This window comes from Oryzias melastigma, linkage group LG5, assembly GCF_002922805.2.
Source record: "Oryzias melastigma strain HK-1 linkage group LG5, ASM292280v2, whole genome shotgun sequence".
Taxonomy (NCBI): domain Eukaryota; kingdom Metazoa; phylum Chordata; class Actinopteri; order Beloniformes; family Adrianichthyidae; genus Oryzias; species Oryzias melastigma.
This window is the reverse complement of record NC_050516.1, coordinates 1124876-1144208: the sequence shown is the minus strand read 5'-3', so window position 1 is coordinate 1144208 and position 19333 is coordinate 1124876. Positions and strand designations below refer to the sequence as shown.

Here is a 19333-nt window from a genome sequence, read left to right as displayed (position 1 = left end):
CTTGAAGAAAACTAACATGACTAAAACCAAGACCAAAGAAAATGAAAGTTTGCCACTACTTTTAGGATAATGTACATTAAAAAATGGATGTGCCGAACTTGTTTCTTTAATTTAGATTCACTTTTTTGTTGCATCCTTGCTGTCTTCTTCCAATGTTCTTGGAGACATCATAGCCGATGTCACATCAAGTATGATGAGGGCTTCTGACCAGTTTTAGGTAGAAAGTTGCCTCCTTCTACACATTCAGATTTACCAGAGGATCTCTACTCTTTGGACTCTTTTCTTGGTTCAAAAAACAAAGCATATACAGTATATTTGTTGCATATAATGAGGAAAAAATCAGGCATTCACTAAAAAGCTGTGTGATTGCCACATGAAATCACTGCTCACAATATTAAATAATCACACATCTGTAAATAGAGGTAGAAGCACACAAATACAGCTTACCATACAATCAGTTCCTTCAGTAACTTCTAGAATCTATAAGGAACTTTTGCCCTTTAGGCAGAAAAGAGATAAAGTTAAAAAGCAGTGGCCAGACCTGAGGCGGTGCTTTCATGTGCTTTCAAAGGAATGTGGGTGGATAGATTTTGAACTCCAAGAAATGATAAGCTCTGTTTAAACAGGTTTTTGCAGAAAATGCCACTAAAAACTATGGAGCCCTTAAAGGGACATTGAAGTAAAAAAAAAAAAAAAAAACTTTTTCTTGCACATCAGATAGCAAGTGGTGCACACTAGATAGTAAGTGTTGCACACTAGATAGTAAGTGTTGCGCACTAGATAGCAATTGGCGCACACTAGATGGTAAGTGTTGCACACTAGATAGTAAGTGGTGCGCAATAGATAGCAAGTGTTGCGCACTAGATAGCAATTGGCGCACACTAGATGGTAAGTGGTGCACACTAGATAGTAAGTGTTGCACACTAGATAGTAAGTGTTGCGCACTAGATAGCAATTGGCGCACACTAGATGGTAAGTGTTGCACACTAGATAGTAAGTGGTGCGCAATAGATAGCAAGTGTTGCGCACTAGATAGCAATTGGCGCACACTAGATGGTAAGTGGTGCACACTAGATAGTAAGTGTTGCACACTAGATAGTAAGTGTTGCGCACTAGATAGCAATTGGCGCACACTAGATGGTAAGTGTTGCACACTAGATAGTAAGTGGTGCGCAATAGATAGCAAGTGTTGCGCACTAGATAGCAATTGGCGCACACTAGATGGTAAGTGTTGCACACTAGATAGTAAGTGTTGCACACTAGATAGTAAGTGTTGCGCACTAGATAGCAATTGGCGCACACTAGATGGTAAGTGTTGCACACTAGATAGTAAATGTTGCCCACTAGATAGTAAGTGTTTCCCACTAGACAGTAAGCGGTGTGCACCACATTGTAAGTGGTGCACACCAGATTGCAAAAAGGGTGCACTAGATAGTAAGTGTTGCACACTATAGTAAATGTTGCCCACTAGATAGTAAGTGGTGCGCACTATATAGCAAGTAGTGCACACTAGATAGCAAGTAATGCACACTAGATAGTAAGTGCTGCGCACTAGATCGCAAAAAGTGCGCACTAGATAAGTGTTTCACCCTATATAGTGTTGCCCAGAAGATAGTAAATGGTGGTCACCAGATAGTAACTGTTTGGGCACTAGATAGTAAGTGTTGCACACTAAATTGTAAAAGGTGGATACCAGATAGCAAGTGGTGCCTACTAGATAGCAAGTGGTGCCTTCTAGATAGTAAGTGGTGTGCACAAGATAGAAAGTGGTGCCTGGTAGATAGTAAGACTGATAGACGGGACTCCATCGCCACTGGTATTTTGTCGTGTTCTCTCCGGGGATGTATCATTTTTGTCTATATCTTCTCCTGAGGGAGACTGCGCACATCCTGCTGCGGCATGGATCCGGGGAGTGGGTAACCCCCATTCTGGATTCCTATATTTCCTCCTTTCTCGTCCTGGTCTCTAATAAGAGCTGATTGATACCAGGCGGTCGCCTGTTGCCTGTTGTGCACTTCCATTCATGAGGAGTTCATGGTCCTTGGAATTTCCCCTCACAGCTTCACAGTCCAGAACAAGAATCTCAGGATTAGCACAATAAAAACACACCCGTAACAATTACACAAGCATATTAAGTTACTTAAATAATTGAGTTATTTTATTGAGTTTTATAGCTTTACTTATCCAACATCACCGTTATGTTATCTCTGAACGTCACCTAAAACCAGTTCTTAAGTCCTGCGGTTTGTTTCGGCGCAGGGAATTCACTTGCTTTCACCACTTACTATCTGGTGTGTATGAGAAACCAGTGTTTTATTTTACTTCACTATCCTTTCAGGAGCTCCGTAAAAAAAAAAAAAAAAAAAAACACTCAGCATGGTTGTTTTTTATGGGTTAGCTGTGCGTTTTTTCACTGCTGTGTTTCCCATGGCATGTGCTCTGGTTTGTGTTTGATCACGGGAGTCAGCCCCAGTTTGCTTTTGCTGAAAAAATGTCATCTGAAATGTAACTTTACCTACAGAGTTCAATTAAATGCAGCCTCACTTTCACTGCGACTTTTGTTGAAAGAGACACAACAGGTCAAGCACAGACACGTTCCAGGAGGTAGAAGGACAGCAAACATAGGTAGAGAATGGCAGAGACCAATGAAGTCTCCAACCATCACTCTCCTCACTTTGTGCACGCAACCCCTGTTCTACTCCACTTAGGGGGCTGAATAGTGTCTCCTGCGTCCCGCCTCTGCTCTCATCATCGGCCCCTTTGAGAGCTGGCTAGCTTGTGCCCCCAGAGGTATACATTTTCCGTTCCCGGGTGAAACTTTCAGCCCCGCAGTGGCTGACAGAGGAGGTGAGACGGGCGTGAGAGCCAGGCAGACGTCCCCCACGCTGAGCTGGCGGCACTGCAGGCCACAGAGACGAGCAGTCCTCTGAGGACTGCAGGACGACCAGCCCTGCCCACGCACGAAGAACGGGTACTCCACATACACGTCCACCAGCTCCTGGAGGAGAGAAACGCAGACCAGAAAAGTTTAGTATTCTTTTTCTTTAGCCAAACAATTGGAAAGTATGTATTCTAAACAAGTAACGGTGAGAAATCTAAACACTTAGCAGCTAAAAGTGTCAACACAACATTTGGTTGATAACTCGGTGTTAAAGGAATAATAACTGCTATTTGTGTGAGGGCTGCTGTGAAAACAATACCACAGAGTGCTCTTTCTTCACCTGGGACTGCTGCTCGTGAAGCAGGATGAGGAGGCGGGAAACCGAGGAGGCGGAGGAGTCAGGAGGAGAGATGCTCTGCACAGTGCAGCAGCTCAGCCGCAGATCTGGACAGGCCAGAGAGCCGAGCAGGAAGTCCTCGGTTTGCAAGTGCTCCACCCTCCTGAGGCGACCGTCTCTGAGCTCGATCAGAGAACCTGCCATGAAGTGAGGGAGCAGCCAGGGGAAACGGCTCGCGGAGGAGGCGCAGGGTGAGGCCTGCTCCAGAGGGGGGACATCAGCAGGTGGGGATTCTGTCATGGCGGTGTACGACCTGTTTACTTTGGGAGGGGAAGTGCTCCTCAGAGAGAGTTGGGGAGAAGAAAGAGCTTTTGCTGCTTTGTGTACCGAGTCCTCCTGCAAGGTTAAATCCTCATGAGGAGGTAAGCTCCTGCCCAGTAGAGGAGGACTACTTTTTTCCTCTTTGGGCAAAAAATCAAATTTCCTGTCTCCTTGTCTCACATATGGACCTTTATGTTTGTCGTAGCTGTGCCTCTCTAGATTTAAGCTCTTATCTCCTGAAGACTTGAGCTTCTCCCAGCTTCCACCTGCTCTGTGGAAGCCATCACTGACCAGAGAGACGGAGCTGAACCTGCAGGAGTGGAGAGGTTGGCCCGTGTGGAAGTGGTGCTGGTTCTGCCGGGGAAAATCCCATCCAGGAGAAATGGGGTTAAAGTCTCTCCACTCGGCCCAACCGTGATGCTCCCTGAAGGCTGAGGGGATGAGATGCTTGGGACTGGCAGGTGCACTCGTCTGCATCCAGGGCTGGTGCAGCGCTGGGACCCGTCTCGGTACAGGCCGAAACGGACCCGTGGGTTTCATTTTCACCTCTCCGTGGCTTCTGTGAGGGTATGGCACTTTGAAATTTGCAGCTTCACACTGTTGCTGCTGCTGCTGGAGCTTTGAACCCAGTCTTTGGTCTCTCTTTTTTAGCGGGAGGCTGCCCTTGTCCAGGACAAGAGTTGGATTCTTTGCGAAGCTCATCGCCTCAAGCCGCCTGTCACTCACACCAGCACTGCTTGACCTCCCGCCGAAGCGCAGATGGTGCCGACATCATGTGATGGAGACGCCATTAGTCTCTTGGCAACTGTCGCACACGCAAGGTCAGCATGATCTAAACAGCAACAAAATATATAGATATTGATGCATTTTTTTAAAGGAACAAGGGAATAATTTCCTCTCTATGAAGACATTTTTCCACATCTCAGATTCTGACAGGACTTTTCCTTTTCCCTTTGTTACTGCCACGTGGTCGGATCACTGCCTTGACATGTTAACAATAACTTCACCATCAGCTTCAAATTACAGCTTTCCAGCCAGCAATTGCTACACTGACAGTTTTTATGATAGACATCTACCAACTCCTTTGTAAAAATAAAAAAAGTTACCATGGTAACAAAGTACTGTGCCGGGTGGTTGGTGAAGGAATGAATGCGTGAGAACAAGGCAAAGATGCTGGTGGTGGGTGTAAAGTTAGAGGTCAGAGCTTAACTTTTATTTCTAGGTTAATAAAGTCTTTCAGGAAAGTTTGTGTGTGTTTTTTTTCTTGGAAAAAACAACAAAAAAGAAGTTTGATTGATTAGATGTCATTATAAACACCATGTATTTTTTTTTTGACAAAACTTTATTAATCTGAAATCCCTAAAAACATGGAGGGCTCTTCCTCAATCATGGATCTCTTTCTGTCACTCTCCCATCTGATAGGAGGTCCATCAGGCATGCATGTGGGATTGCAACATCCTCACACAGACATTCCTTTGCAGCACCTTGCATTTTCACCAGCACACGCACTCCGATAAGTATTTGTCAGCTGGAATGTAAATGCATTCAAATGGAGCTGTGGCGGAGGATACACACGCACAGCGACCTGCACCGGTATGGTCAGACGAGGACTCAAAACAGGCCTATGATGTCAGGCTCGTTGAGCCTCAGCTTCCATAAGAGGCGTTCGAGATCACTACTTATCTAAGGAAATGCCATGTGTACAAAGCAGCGCTTAGTGTTTGGTGCCATCATGAGGATCGGCCCGGCGGACAGGATGATTTGAATATCAGTAGTGACAGTATTGGTCAATGATTCTTTCCATGAAAGTGTGGCGTAATGCAGCCATATGTAAATTCTGCTTCCCGCAAATATTCAGAACATCCTGAATAGCATTTTTTTAAGAAGAAAAAAAACAAGGCACAACTTATATATATATATATATATATATATATAAAATCATATATAATCATATAAAATCAACAGGTTTTACTCACTGGTTTCAGTTTTCTGGGTATCTATGGGCATCCATCCTCATGCAGTAAGTCCATGAACGCTTGCAGAGGGAGGACAGACACCTCACACACACCTGTCTGGTTCGTGGCGTCCTCGCGGGCTGCAGACGAGAAAGCAGAAAGTGCACAAGCACCCAGACAAGCTCAGCACTCCTCCTTCTCTCCTCTCTTCTGTTCCGCACTCCTTCTCTCTCTTACCTCCTACTCGCTTTTACATTAAACACTCCCACTCTGCTCAGTCAGTCAGTCAGTCAGTCTGTCAGCCCTGTTAACCTTTGTCGGACAGATTTGCCTTTTCTGGCTTTCTCTCGCTCCTCCTCACATCTGAACCGCTGCTGAGTGGCGCTCTCAGCCTCTTCTCCATTTGTTGTCCTCTTCTTCAGTCCATGTTCCACTCAGGCTCTCCTTCACGCTGCAGATCTCCTGCTTCTGTGTATAATTAGAGATGGGACTGCTGTGCAACTCCTCAGCTGATGGTAGGCGTATGACTGCCTGATGGCTCTGGCGTTGCGCCCGGTGTAGTGAGGGCGGGAAACTGTTGTTTTAGACTAGAGGGATTCACACAGCACAACCAAAGGCTTTGCAAAGCATCACATATGCAGCTCGACCTGGATTCCTCCTGCTGCTTCTCACCTCTTACTTTTCTCACCTCAATGGAAAGACGTGAATTAAGAAAGTTTCGCGCTGAATGAGTGTGAAGCCCAACTCAATGAGAGCATCAAACAACAAGCCGGCCTTTTCTTTGGTGCTTTGTGTCGCTCAGTTCTGCTCCACGGCTAGCACAGCAGCCTTCCCTGTGATTGATTTTGCAAGGCCTCAGCAGGTGAACCCCCAGTCATGAGAAAGCCTACGCACGATTTGTTGTGTGGCGAAGAGGATTTCTCACTTTGACTCACTTTATGCTTCCTCTGCCCACTCTCTCTGTCTGTGTCTGCCTTATTTTCTCTGGGTTTTATCCTCCTGTAGCACACACACCCACTTGCGCACACACAGACCTGCACACATGCTGGTTAAGGTTTACGGCTTGTTAAAAGGTTGCACTGCACAGTTAGCATATTTAGGCTAAACCACAAAAACCACTGACATTTACAAAGAGTTTGTTTTTATTGATAGAAATCGCCAGTCACTCCCACCACTTCCTAACTGCTACATTACAGCTCGAATTTGCTGTTTCACTTTACAGTTTGGTAAAGACCCCAAATGAGGACTACGGCAGGGAAATTTCCATGCTAATGCAGCCGGTATGTGTTTGTTTTGCAAAATTCTGCAATTAATTTTTCATGACTACTTGCAAACTCACTTCTCAACCCTTTTTGTTCTTGTTTGTGGTTGTATCTGGTGATTCTGTTGAAACTGAAATTCGTCTTTATTCCCTCAACCCTTTGCCTTCTGATGCATCCAGACATATTGTGAGAGAATCTGCATTACATCTTTTGTCCACTAGGTGGGGTTGAGGATCAGATGCTGCTGAAAGGCAAAGGTGGGACAGCAGAACCCACCTGTGTGAAAAAGATGCATTATTCAAGGAACCTAACTTTAACTCAGAGAACATTTTCATAGTAATTTACTCACAGTTATGGCTAAATATTACATATACAAGTGTAAACATGCTAACAAAAATATTTTTTGTGTTTTTCAGAAAGCGTTGATACTTTATGTATAAAGTACTGAATTCTGCCCTTACAAAAAAGTTATTAAAACAGTTGAAGGTTGATCATTAAACATAAATCTGTTGTTTTATTTAATTGAATTTGCTACGATCATGTAGAGCAGGGGTGTCCAAATCCAAGCCTTGAGGCCTAGTGTTCTATCTGTTTTTCAACCAACCTGCTGCCATTGAGGCTTTTTATTGGCTAAACACACCTGATCCAGGTAATCAGCAGCAGATAAGGCAGGGTTTCTGGAAAACCAGCAGGAGGCCTGGCTTTGGACTACCCTGATGTAGAGTGTCATGTATTGTATGATGTTTTGTATGTGCAAAATTTGTCAATTAAAAAAAAAAGTTATGACTGTTTGTGCTCTGACTGACTTTTGTTCATGTGAGCATTTCTACGTTTAAAAATATGGCTAAAAAACAACAACTTGAATTTCCATTTTTTTTTCTTACAAATCCTTTAAAGTGTTGATATTTAATCAAAAATCAATGGATGATTGGTTGGTTGGTTGGTTAGTAGGGAACTAGGTAGCCAGCCAACAAGGCCAAGTGGGCCCCATATGGTTTAAAAGTGGATTAAAAATGTGGGACCCAATTAGGTTTGTCTGCAGTTTCTGTGGAGGTCCCACCTGTGTTTTCCCACATTGGCTCCACTGTCCAAGAACGGACAGTCTGGACAGATGCCCTGCTAGCTCTGTCGGACCCTAGGCAGCAGAACTCGCTACCCTGTCCACTGGGTGACCTGCTAGCATAGTGAGCCAGCCCACTGAGTGTCCACTTAAACCAATGTAGGCAAACAGGTGGGGCCAGGACAGAAACTGCAGACAAAACCAATCTGGGCCCACATTTTTTGCCCACTTTTAAACCATACAGGCCCAATTGGTCTTGCTGGCTGGGCAGTAGAGAGGCAGGAAGGAAGTATTCATTCTGGACTCTAATCCAATTCATCATAAAAACCACATAAATGCATTAGAATAAAATATGCAGATAAAACCACAAAAATCATAAAAAATAGAACTAAAAATATACCAAAAAGTACAATAAAACATAAAATGGGATAAAACAAGATTATTTTTGATTAAATAAGATTGCTTACAGATAAAACGGCACCTCTTCCAGCATTAATATATTGACTGAAAGTGTTTGGCACTAAATAAAGGAGTTTCCTCTTATGGATTTCACCTACTGGTAAACCTGAAAATGAAGCTTGTAGGGTCCAACTTCAGGAAAAAAACAACTCAGTAGTACTCATTCACTTTGTCTTTTTTGAAAAAACCCTCTCAGCTACCTCATACTGGCACTTTTAAAGTTTACCCAAAGGCAAGCTGTGTACAGGGAAGTACAGGATTCCTGTAAAATGGGTAAAATAGTGACCATACAACACTCGTCTGCAGATACCTGACTTATTCTCTCAGATTATCTTATTTATCTTATCAGAACACACAAGCACAGCATTTGAAAGATAAAAATCAGGATGTTTTAGATTGCACTAAAAACAGATTAGACTGTATTACTTAAAAACTCCTATATTGTCTGCATCAACATCATTTGCTCCTGAAACTATAAAAAAAACGTGTAGAAGTGAGGCGTGGAAAAAGATGTGATGGGACAAAAATAACGAAAGCCTGCGCCTGTCCTCCTCTGGTATTTTCCACTCCACAGAAAATCCCTCCTGTCCTCCTCTTGCTCCCTGCCTTGGTCTCCTCCAGCTCCTCCCTCCTCCTTCCCTCTCATTGGTCAGCTCGTCTCTCCACAGAGCCACAAACTTGCTCTCCCTCTCATACAAGTGGTTCAGACTGAAGTGGAGGAAAGGAGGAAGTGGGAGCAGGGCGGCAGTCAGGATCTATTGCTGGAGTGAGCAGAGGAGGTGGAGATGCTCATCAGACTTTCTCCTCTTCACTGACTGACTTCGTCTCCTCACAGCAACTTCCCAACGACATGAGCTCCTCTTCAGCCAGCTTCCACAGCAAACGCCTGCCCTGTAAGTTGTTGGTCATCTTTTAGTTCAAGTGTTTTTGAGAACATGTTTGATTCAGTCTTTAGTTGTAGAGATTGAGAAAAGATCAATCAAGAGAGTAATACACTTCTGATTTCTGCTCAGTCATGCTTCTGCTTGACTTCTGTCGCTCCATCCTGAAGCGTGAGCTGTGAGTCATGTGTTCAATAGAGGCTGTGTTCCTTGCAGTCACTGAGAGTCAAAATATCAGGGAAGAATGTGGGCTCATCATCCTGACTCATGATCACTGACACAGAGCCATTACACACAAGCACAGATTTGTATTTCTAGACACACAAACAGAGACCGGCTTGGACTGGAGCCACAGCCTGAAAAGGATCCCTCATTTCAAACGGGAGTGGGGGATCCACTGCCTTGTTCTTAACACACACCAACCCAGAAAATGTCCGGAACCGGAATAAGTGAGTTCAGCGACGGCATGCGAGTAAAAAAGTTCTCCAGAGGAGACATCTCCCATCTGTTGCCATTCAGCTCGGTTAAGTTCTGATTACTGTGGGAATGTGCCGGCGAGAGCCTCAGAGCTGTGAGGGGAGTCGCTGAGCAGCTGCTGAGAGCTTCTCACACCACTACTTTCTACTTCTGATGTTTTTGGGTCCGGCTGGACTTGACCCAGAAAATCATAGTGACGTGGGCCCTGCTCAAAAGGGAGAATTGGAGGGTTGAAAATTCTTATCACGACCCGGGTGTGTCTTCAAAGGATTGTTCTTTGAAGAACTCCTCCAGCATGTTAAATGTTTTATCTGTTGTGGTTTCGATTCTGAGAGAAACTTCAAGTCTGAGCAAGATGAGAAAAAATGTGCACCATGGTGATAATCTTGTCAATCCTTTATTCTTTTCCACAAAGGTCACATTTTTCAACCACTTTTTAAAATCATGTTTTCATTGTGTCCTAAATCAAATCTTTGCAATCAAGAAAGTGTTTAAAGACCCATTCTGATGAAAATTGGGTTTTTAACATGTTCCTGTGGCCTTTTTCCTACATACAGTATATTGAGCAAAAAGATTGCATTTTTGAGTATATATTTATTGAAATTGTTGTGAATATAGGAGCAGACAAAAAATACTGTTAGAAAAAGTGCTACTTTGTTACAGAGAAAATACATGCAGAGCACCACAAGTTACCTGCTTTGCTCCCTTTTGATGTGTCCACATGTAGACGTCGAGATCCATGTACGTCTTTGTTTTCCTGGTCCGAGCTGGTATTTGATTTAAAGCTGTACGGCTGGATAGCTCCAATATTGCTCACCATTTTTTTGCCCTGGTGATGTTAGATTTGGGTTGTGAGGAGCTGTAAGCTAGCTGAAGAGTAAGGTTGGGTATTCCAATAATTTCAATTTTTTTCAATTCTTTTTCAGTTCTTTCGATCCTTTCGATTCAATTCAATTTTCGAGTTTACACGGTTTAAATATTTAGACACATTTGTTTAGAAATACATTAAAAATCTAACAAATCCAACAATTGTTCTGCCTCTGTAGGATGGTGTCTCAGTTTGGCCACTAGGTGGCGATCGTGCTGTAGCATTACACCTTATTCAAGAAGAAGAAGGCAGTGTGAGGAAAAAACTGGGCTTTAGACCACAAATAGTTATTTAAAAAAATGTTTCCTCAAAAGAGTTTGGAAAATTGTATATTGAATTGTAAAGTGCATTGTTATTTGAATTATGGCATCAAACCCCGTGACAATTTAAAATGCAACTGATTTTGTCTTCATTCAATATTTTATTTTAAAATTGTCATATTGAATTGTAAATTTGAATTTTAAAATCTAAATTTCAACATATCTTTTCATACTAAAAGCCTGAACTGAATGTTGAAATGTCAATTGAGAATTGCACAATACTTTGAAATATGGCTAAAAAAGACTTCCATAATATCAAGATTTTCATTTAGTCAACAATGTATGTTTATGTTGACTGAGCGTCAGCCTTAGCCGTCCTATGGGAAATCCCATTATATGTTAGCATCAAGCTAGCAGACTTTAGCATTGTGTGTTAGATCAATCTCTACTTTTATTGATCGATTATTGATCTATAAAGCCTAGATCGATCCACAGCGATTAATCCATTTTTATCAACACAATCCTACTGGAGAGCAATTTTATTTATAGTGCACCATCTATGGGGAGAAACCACACAGAACAAGAAACATTATTAAGGATTATCAGTATAATTTGTTCCAGTTTTGCAGGCCAGATTAAATAGGTTAGCGGGCCGCATTTGGCCCGTGGGCTGAAGTTGACCCACTCCTGTTCTTGAAAAAATACAGTTTTTTGGGGGGATTTTGGCAAAAAAAAATGCACAATCATAATTAAAAGACCACTGGGAAGAATTTTAAAATGGATAATTGGAGTCGGACTTTTATAAAACTTCTGCCTTAACTCCATATGGATAAGATTCTGTTAATGTAAGCTCATTTGGAAACATCACAATTCCTGATAATTTTAGGGAATTACACTAAATGGAATATTTGTGGATAACTCCAAAAAAATAGAATTAAAAATTGGGTTTTACAAACTCTCATTATAAAGTAGCACATCCTCTTTGGTAGTTGGGACTCATGTTGACAGAAACATTTAATCAGATTTATAGGAAGATACTTCAGACAGAATAACGGGGGATCAAAACACATTTACGACATCCACAAAATGCCAATATTGGACTTCTGATCCAAAATACGGTACATTTTTCTATAGAGCAGAAATTATACAAGACTTGGGGAAAAAAAAAACAGGATTGAGAAGAACGTAATGACAATGTCACAAAATGTGGTTGTTCTAAACTCCTTTTTTTGACTCTGACTGATAATCGGATGGTTTGATTTGTTGCATAAATGTAATTACAAAGCAAAGAAAGACTCTTGTTCTAATTTTAAATATTGAAAACCACAAACAGCTGGTCTCTTTTCCAAAACAAAGCCCCAGCCTCAACAGGGCAACAACGCTAATTAATCGCGCACTGAGGATTAAACGGGATTGGAGTTTACCAATGTGAGGGGAACTCATATGCAGGAAGAGCTTGGATTTACTGCGTTGTGATCACCGCCTGGAGGCTTGTGAGAGCCCACAGCTAATGTCTGAGACTCCACAGCCTTGCATCAGGTTAACACTTTGAGCTGAGCAGCTCTGCAGACGCAGACCTGGTCTTTATTATTGTCAGGAACGCCGGTGGTGTTCTGAGCCGGCAGATGCAGGCAGCAGTGATTTCTCAAGTGTGTCTGAGTGGTTAGAGGCATGACACAAAGATTTAAAAAGGAGTCAACAGGTAACACTATACTGATAAAAATCCAACTTTTTTAGTGATTCAAGCAGCATCAAATACATTTCTGATTTAGATTTATTTAGCTTGTGTGGAAAAACTGAAGTTGAAGGTCTTTTAGTCGGATGTTTGGACATCTATGTCTCAAAATTACAAATGTGCAGGATGTTCTGGAGCTGACGTAAGTTTCGTGGATGCAAACTTTGCATGGTTGCCATGGAGATGTTACTTTGAAGCTGCTTTGCAGGAATCAATAATTTAATTTTAATAAAAACCTGGAGTGTGTGTCTTTGTACAAGTACAGGCTAATGTGATTTGGATGTTTTGAGAGCAGTAAAGAAGAAAAATAAGGTTTTTCTGCTGCAATATTTAAGTCTTGCTTCAGAGCTCATGCAGACATTAACAGGATTCCTATTCTTTGCGCTCTGCTGCTTGTCTTGGGAGGACTGCACAGACTGTTCGGCAGATCAAATCCTCCTTCCAGTCTTAACAGAGGAGGAACATCTGACACTGTTTGGTTCAACAGAACATTCCACTCATTCTCTGCAGGGATGAAAAAAGCAGCACTGCATTGTCAAAACTGATTTTATGCCATTTTGACAGACAATTGATCTGTTTTTCCATCTTTATCTAAAGTTTTGGGAGGTGACCTAATAATCAGGTCAGTCAACAGGTGATCAGATACAATTTGTTAATATTTGATTGTTGAAGCTCCACTGTCCGCTTCGCTTGCTAAGATTATTTAAAGTCTGCCGTTTCTCTCTGCCTGTGAGAGGATTGTTCCGAGCAGACAAAGAAACTCGGGTCAGGACTTTGTCATCTGGTAAATCCTATTGTGTTAATCAGAACTTATGAGAGCCTTCTGGTGGGGCTACAGAGGCTAGTAGGCTAGAGCGTTGACCTATAAACTGTGTTAATGTCTCTGTGGGGCACGAGGGAGGGGGGTGACTCTGACGTCAGCGGCGTTCTTGACACCGCCTTGCCCTGAAGATCTTAAAACAGAATTAGTGCCAAAAATAAAAAAAAAATACGTCAAGATCTATGGTGAATTCTGTGTCTAGATGCCAGAAGAAACTAGTTAAATAACTAAACTCTTGAAAGCACCATCTTTATTTATTTATTTTTTGTCTGTTTAATAACTAGTTTTGTTTATTTTTTTATTTGTTAGTTTGTGTTTTTATTTATTAGTTTTTCATTTGTTTAACATAGTTAAGTTAGTTTGTTTTGTGTTATTAATCATTTATCTATTATTAGATTTTGTTTGTTTATTTATTTATTTACAGTTTTGTTATTTGTTAGTTTATGTGTTAATATTTATTTTTTATTATTAGTTTTTTTGTTTTATGTGTTATGTGCATCTGTTTATTTTTCAAGTTATTTACTTATTATTTTATTTATTAGATGTTGTTTATTTATTTTCCTACTTTTTATGTATGTACATGACCTGCCAAACTGCTGTTCTGAATGTAATATTCATTTGTATGCCGATGACACCATACTTTACTGTTCCAAACCTAGTATTTCCGATATCAGCTCTTTCAGAAGATTTAAAAGATATTTGCACTGGTTCTCATTATATGACTTAATTCCTAAACCTTTGTGTCCTTTTTTTAAATATCGTGTTTGGTTTTGTCCGTTATATTGTTTATTCTCTGTGCTTTAACTGTATTTGTTTTGTTAAAAGCATTGTGATGACCGTTAAAAAATTGAGAGCTGTTACACATGTGTGTGTGTGTTTGTGTGGGTTGCTTGTGTGTGAATGTGGAGTTATATGAGTATTGGTTATATACTTTATTTATATCTTAATTGCATTCCTTTTTGTCGATTACACTATACTCCGTCTTCATTTAAGTTATCCGTTTGAAGAGGAACCCCTCAAAAACGAGATGTGCCATCTCAAGGGGCTGATCCTCCCATTGTTTAGAAATGTTAAATAAAGAATAAATGTATTTGTTTACTTATTTGCACTTAAACAACATATTGCAAAAAAACAAAAACAGATGAGGCAAAAAAACCATTTGAGTTTATACTAGAGCTTCTACCTAATAAAACTAAACATAAAATACAATTATATAATTTTGTACACTCACAATTATGAACTTTACACATCCTAAAAAACATTTACATTTCATCATTCTATCATTTTATTATTAGGGATTGCCTTTACATTTATTTAAGTATCTGTTATGACATTCACAGCCTGATGGGAAAATTGACTCCATATTTTGTAATCTCTACATCACAAACCTAATTGAGATCTTGATGTTAAACGTTTGACAGTTTATCCTCAGTTTCAATCTATTGAAGGCACAATAAAACAAACAGAAAATAAGATTTAACTAATTTATTTATTTTTTTATTGCCCTTTAAATTTAGTTTAGCGTGTCTGCAGCTCCGTCAGAGCTACGTAAACAGGAATGACTTCATTTTTTGATAAGAGAAAATTCCTGAGAAAAGACGGGACCAAACTGGGAGTCTGACAGACTGTTTTCTCCAGAATTACGGTTTACTGGATGCATTCAGCCCACACTGGATCTTCCTGTGAAACTGTCTCAGTGACCTTCCCCGTCTGAGTCACAGGGCCACCCGCCCGCCCGCCTGACTCTGAGCTCCCATTTTCTTTTAGCACAGCGATGGGCTAATAGCAGCCTGCAGCCGACACTCAGCCTCCCATCTCTCAGTTTGAGTCTAAATCTGCCGGTTTGTGCTGCTGTTTGCCTTTCACGTGTTCGTATCAGGAAATGTGATGAGGTAAAGAGGAATATGACGCTGAGCAGACACCAGTGACCTGGTTCTTTTTTCATTTATGTACTTGCTCTAGAAAACGTGCTGATGAGATTTAGTCAAACGGTACAGATTGTATTTTGTTTTCTGCTCTGAAGCGGTTTGCCGCAATGTGACGGTTTCGTATAAAAGACGGTTCTGGTGGCAGGGATTCCCTAATGAAGAGAAGAGTTTTATTTAGCACAGAGAAGACCACAGTTGGGTGGATTCCAGCGGGATTTCTTGGAACTTGCATCATAATTAAGCCTGATCCATTTCCTTTACATCGCTGCCTTTGTGAGGCTCTGAAAGAGACTTGTCTCTGGCTGCTGCCTGAGTGGAGGATCTTTGTGCACCCTCATCCGGCCTCCTCCACTCTATTCCTGTCACTTTGCGTGTCCAGCTGGGTCATTTTTTCCCCTTCGATCCCATAGAGACGGCTGAGAAATGTCAAAAACATATTTAAAAACAAACCTTCTGATAGTTAAAGCAGGTCAAAGTCATGTCTGCAGGTTCTTTTTTTAACTCTCCCTCCCTCCCTTCAGATGGTTTGTGTCATGAAACCAAAGACCCTGCTGTTGTGCGGGAGGCCTGTTGCACTCTGACCGTGTAATCTCATCAGCAGCCGACACTGTAGACAGGCTTCTCTCTCTGCCCAAGATTCCCCATGCGAGCGCTTCTGCTGCCAAAGCTTGTTGTCTAGATCCCAGTGATCCGATGCAAGAAGACCTGGATAGTGAGGTAAAATCAATGTAAGGTTATACATCTGCAGCCAAAGCCTGCAGCTCCCTGCAGGACCCAGACTTTAAGTAGTAACAATCAATGCCAAAATCAATCAGTGCTTAACAGGGTGGGAAACAGGCTCCTGAGTGAGATGCTTGTGTGGATCATCAGACCTGGAAGCATCTTTTTAATCCAAAAATATTTCACTGATCTTTTCTTTAAAATAAAAAAAAATTTAAATGTCTTACCTTTAACCAAAGGAGTCTTTTCTTTGACCCTTTAATACCGGAGCTCCAGTGTTTATGTACTTTGATTTACTGCAACTTTTAAACCGTTAACACGATAATTCCAGTTGATTTTGAAGGAGAAAAGCCGCTTTTCTCCTTCAAAATCAACTGGAATTATCGTGTTAACTATTAAAAAGTTTCAGTATGTTTAAAGATTTTGTGGTTAAGCGTCACCAACGATGCCTCAGGTGTCAAAGGGTTAAGCCCACATGATCGTCCTCATTCGGGCAGATCCTGACTGTGACTGACATTTTGCTTCATCAGCGCCATTCCTTCTTGATTCCTCACGGCTGTGTACAGAGAAACATTCAGAGAGCGAGGATGGAGGGGAGGGAGGCTGGAAATAGAAAAATGCATTCAAATAAATATATTTAAGTTAACTTTTCCTTTATTAGGATTGGAATTGGTTTATTCAAGCAATCAAAACAAAAAAGCTAAAGACTGCAGTCAATGGGAAAATACCCTCTTCTCTTCTCCAGCACCTGAACTAGACATCCTTGCTGTTGTGATGTAAAGAAAACTCATTAATTCAAACAGAACTTGTCTCTGTAACAGTTTAACAGCAATTTAAAAGGAGAAATATTGAAGAAAAATTGCCACACATGTTAAAAACTCAAACAGGATTTTCATCAGAGGGGGACTTTAACTAACTCAGATTCTGTTGAAGATTTTTGAGGGTAAAAATGAGAGAAAAGTGACTCAATTTCACCATATTACATTATAAAGTCTCTGCTGAGAGAGGAACTCTGGGGGTTTGGCTTGGCCTTGTCAGTCTCCTCCCTCCAGAGCCCCCTGACCTCTGACCTGATGCTGAGATCGGCATGTGTTTGTGACTCAACCCGATGCAGCTGCAAACAAGCCAACCTGCTGCTGCCTCTGCAGCTCCGAAAGACACAGATATGCTTCACTTCTTCTTTATTAGGCCATCAGGATCAGTTCATGGTGAATGTCTCGCAACAGGGCTGCAGCAGAGACAGTTGTTTAAACTGTCCTCAAACATCCTGTGCTGAACGTGTTCTTTCTGGTGTGTTTAAATGCTGTGGCTGCTTCCATCCACAAAGACCAGTTAAGCTTCACTTTACTCCTATTTCAGACAGTTTAAGATCCTGATCCAATTAGCTCAATCCCCTTGTGGTCTTAAGACTTCCAGACACTGTCCTCATGACCAAACAACACAAAAAAGCCAGGATTGTTTGAAGATCTGTCAAAAAATTAGATAAATGCAAAAATCATTTGCAAAGAAGATCATTTGTTAAAAAGTTTCTGTTTCCTGCGAGTATCACTGTTTTGATTACAAATTATTTATCCTAAAGTTACATTTATCATCTCTGGCTTCCAGGTTTATCAGATCTATATCAATCATTTTAACAACTTTTCCTTTTGCAGTTGATAAAAATCTTTTTTTTTCCGTGTTTTCACTTTGCTGCATTCTTTGTGTTTTTGAGCAAAGGCCCTGCAGAGAGTCGTGCCTCTACTTGCTCTGTTGGAGATTGCTGTTAGCTTTATTAAAATGATGCTGATGAGGGGTAAATGAGATCACACTGGGCTTCAAACAGGATTAATAAAGGAACCATTTACAGCTGCACAAAGATCTTGCGATCAGCACTGACGGGGCTGTTTTTCAAAAGTGTGTTAGTGGTCTCAGAAATGCTGCAGCCTGGGTTTTATCTCTGTAACTTTTCATGCTATTTTTCATGCAGAATTGCAAAAAAAAAAAAACTAAAACAATTTCCTTTTGCCTCTTACTGAAAGCTCAATGTCTCCACCTTCTGGCCACCAGCCTCAATCCAAATAGTTCTATATGTAAAGCGTCAATATATAACTGAGGTTGCTACACATAAATGAACTTTAAATTATTCCAACGAGGTCAGATTGTCATGTGAGGTTTTAATACGATCTTCTAGATTCCCAGAGGCTTTAACCTAAGCTGCAGGGATGTTCTCTTCTGTTCCTCCAGCTGAAACGGAGCGTGGCCAGATGCTTCCAGATGTGGATGCGGCTCAGCAGCTGAAGCTGAAGGAGAGACAGCGCTTCTTCGAGGAGGTTTTCCAGCACGATGTGGACGTCTACCTGTCCTCAGCGCACCTTTCCATCAGGGACTACAAGAGAAGTGAGTTGGATTGATTGTTAGCTTGTGTCCACATTCACACAAATAATGCTCACTTTCCCTCCCGTAGCAGCTCCGATCGGCAGCATCTCGTCCATGGAGGTGAATGTGGACATGCTGGACCAAATGGAGCTGATTGACATATCAGATCAGGAGGGTTTAGATGTTTTCTTCAGCTCTGTGGGAGATGATGGAGTTCTCACCTCTCCACTTCCTGGTATAAACTGACTTTTTACTGCATGTACCACGTGTGCGTCCTATTTTCTGACACAATTTTTCTCTTTTAGCAATGCAAGGCAGCAGCAGCATCAGCGAGGAAGCTCTCAGTAAAGGACGCTTTCTGAATGTCCTTGAGGGTCTGGACAGGAAGCCTCGCATAGTGTCCACATCCTCAGATTCCTCCTCTGACAGTCAGACCCTCAACGCGACCGGGGCAGACACCCCGCTGGCCGGCTCTGATGACGAGGAGTCGCAGAGCAGCAAGAAAGAGATGAAGCTCTCTGCATCTCCAACCAGGAAAGAGCAGCACTTATTCTCGTCTTCAGAGTCTTCAACTTAAACTGAAGAGCAAAATCTGGCAGGAAACTTAAACTCCCTAAAGAGACTCTTATCCCTCCTTCTTCCCGCCCCTCTGCTGAACAAAATGCTGGAGTTCTGTGTGTAGTATGGAGGTCTTTTGTGGGAGCTGTAAATATGCTAATTTTTTTTCCTGTTAAGGCATGACGAGTCCTCTGCCTTTGACCCTGCAGGCTGAAGCAGAGGAACTCAGCTGTATTCTCACAAGTCAAAATACTAAAGCAATATGTATGAAACAAGGCCATTTGGAGTAAAAAAAAAAAAAAAAGAAAAGTGTTGTTTTTGAAAGTAACATGTCTTACAAATGCAAATATTTTTTACGTCTAACTTTGACAATTTGTTTCTGGTTTTAACAATAAAGGAAGAAATAAAAAGCAGTTTTTGTTTCTCGTGACTCTGAATATTAAACCAACATGTCCC

At 41.5% G+C, this 19333-nt stretch overlaps 2 protein-coding genes across 3 annotated transcripts; one reads left to right on the top strand and one right to left on the bottom strand.

The window, feature by feature from the left end:
• Positions 1–101: 101 nt before the first annotated feature.
• On the bottom strand, positions 102–5977 carry LOC112145636. The gene is made up of 4 exons (XM_024270988.2): positions 5732–5977; positions 5516–5634; positions 3222–4371; positions 102–2998 (listed from the first exon to the last, which is right to left on the bottom strand). Exons 3-4 carry the CDS (start codon positions 4239–4241, stop codon positions 2705–2707), a joined length of 1314 nt encoding a protein of 437 aa, XP_024126756.1. The 5' UTR covers positions 4242–4371; positions 5516–5634; positions 5732–5977; the 3' UTR covers positions 102–2704.
• A 2978-nt stretch (positions 5978–8955) lies between these two features.
• On the top strand, positions 8956–19288 carry LOC112144561 (dysbindin). 2 transcript variants are annotated; one of them, XM_024269141.2, is made up of 4 exons: positions 8956–9168; positions 18188–18340; positions 18411–18554; positions 18625–19288. In XM_024269141.2, exons 1-4 carry the CDS (start codon positions 9126–9128, stop codon positions 18894–18896), a joined length of 612 nt encoding a protein of 203 aa, XP_024124909.1. In that variant the 5' UTR covers positions 8956–9125; the 3' UTR covers positions 18897–19288. The 2 variants fall into 2 exon arrangements, with proteins under 2 accessions (XP_024124909.1, XP_024124908.1); XM_024269140.2 differs by having other exon boundaries at positions 8957–9168; positions 18408–18554.
• The last annotated feature ends 45 nt before the right edge of the window (positions 19289–19333 follow it).

Excerpts from the sequence above, each read along its gene's own strand:
- LOC112144561 (XM_024269140.2), top strand. The coding sequence starts at position 9,126 with ATGAGCTCCTCTTCAGCCAGCTTCCACAGCAAACGCCTGCCCT. Across the intron at positions 9,169-18,187 it reads CCACAGCAAACGCCTGCCCT|CTGAAACGGAGCGTGGCCAG; the intron begins GTAAGTTGTTGG and ends CTGTTCCTCCAG. Across the intron at positions 18,555-18,624 it reads TCTCACCTCTCCACTTCCTG|CAATGCAAGGCAGCAGCAGC; the intron begins GTATAAACTGAC and ends TTTCTCTTTTAG.
- LOC112145636 (XM_024270988.2), bottom strand. The coding sequence starts at position 4,241 with ATGAGCTTCGCAAAGAATCCAACTCTTGTCCTGGACAAGGGCAGCCTC. Across the intron at positions 2,999-3,221 it reads TTCACGAGCAGCAGTCCCAG|GAGCTGGTGGACGTGTATGT; the intron begins GTGAAGAAAGAG and ends TCTCTCCTCCAG.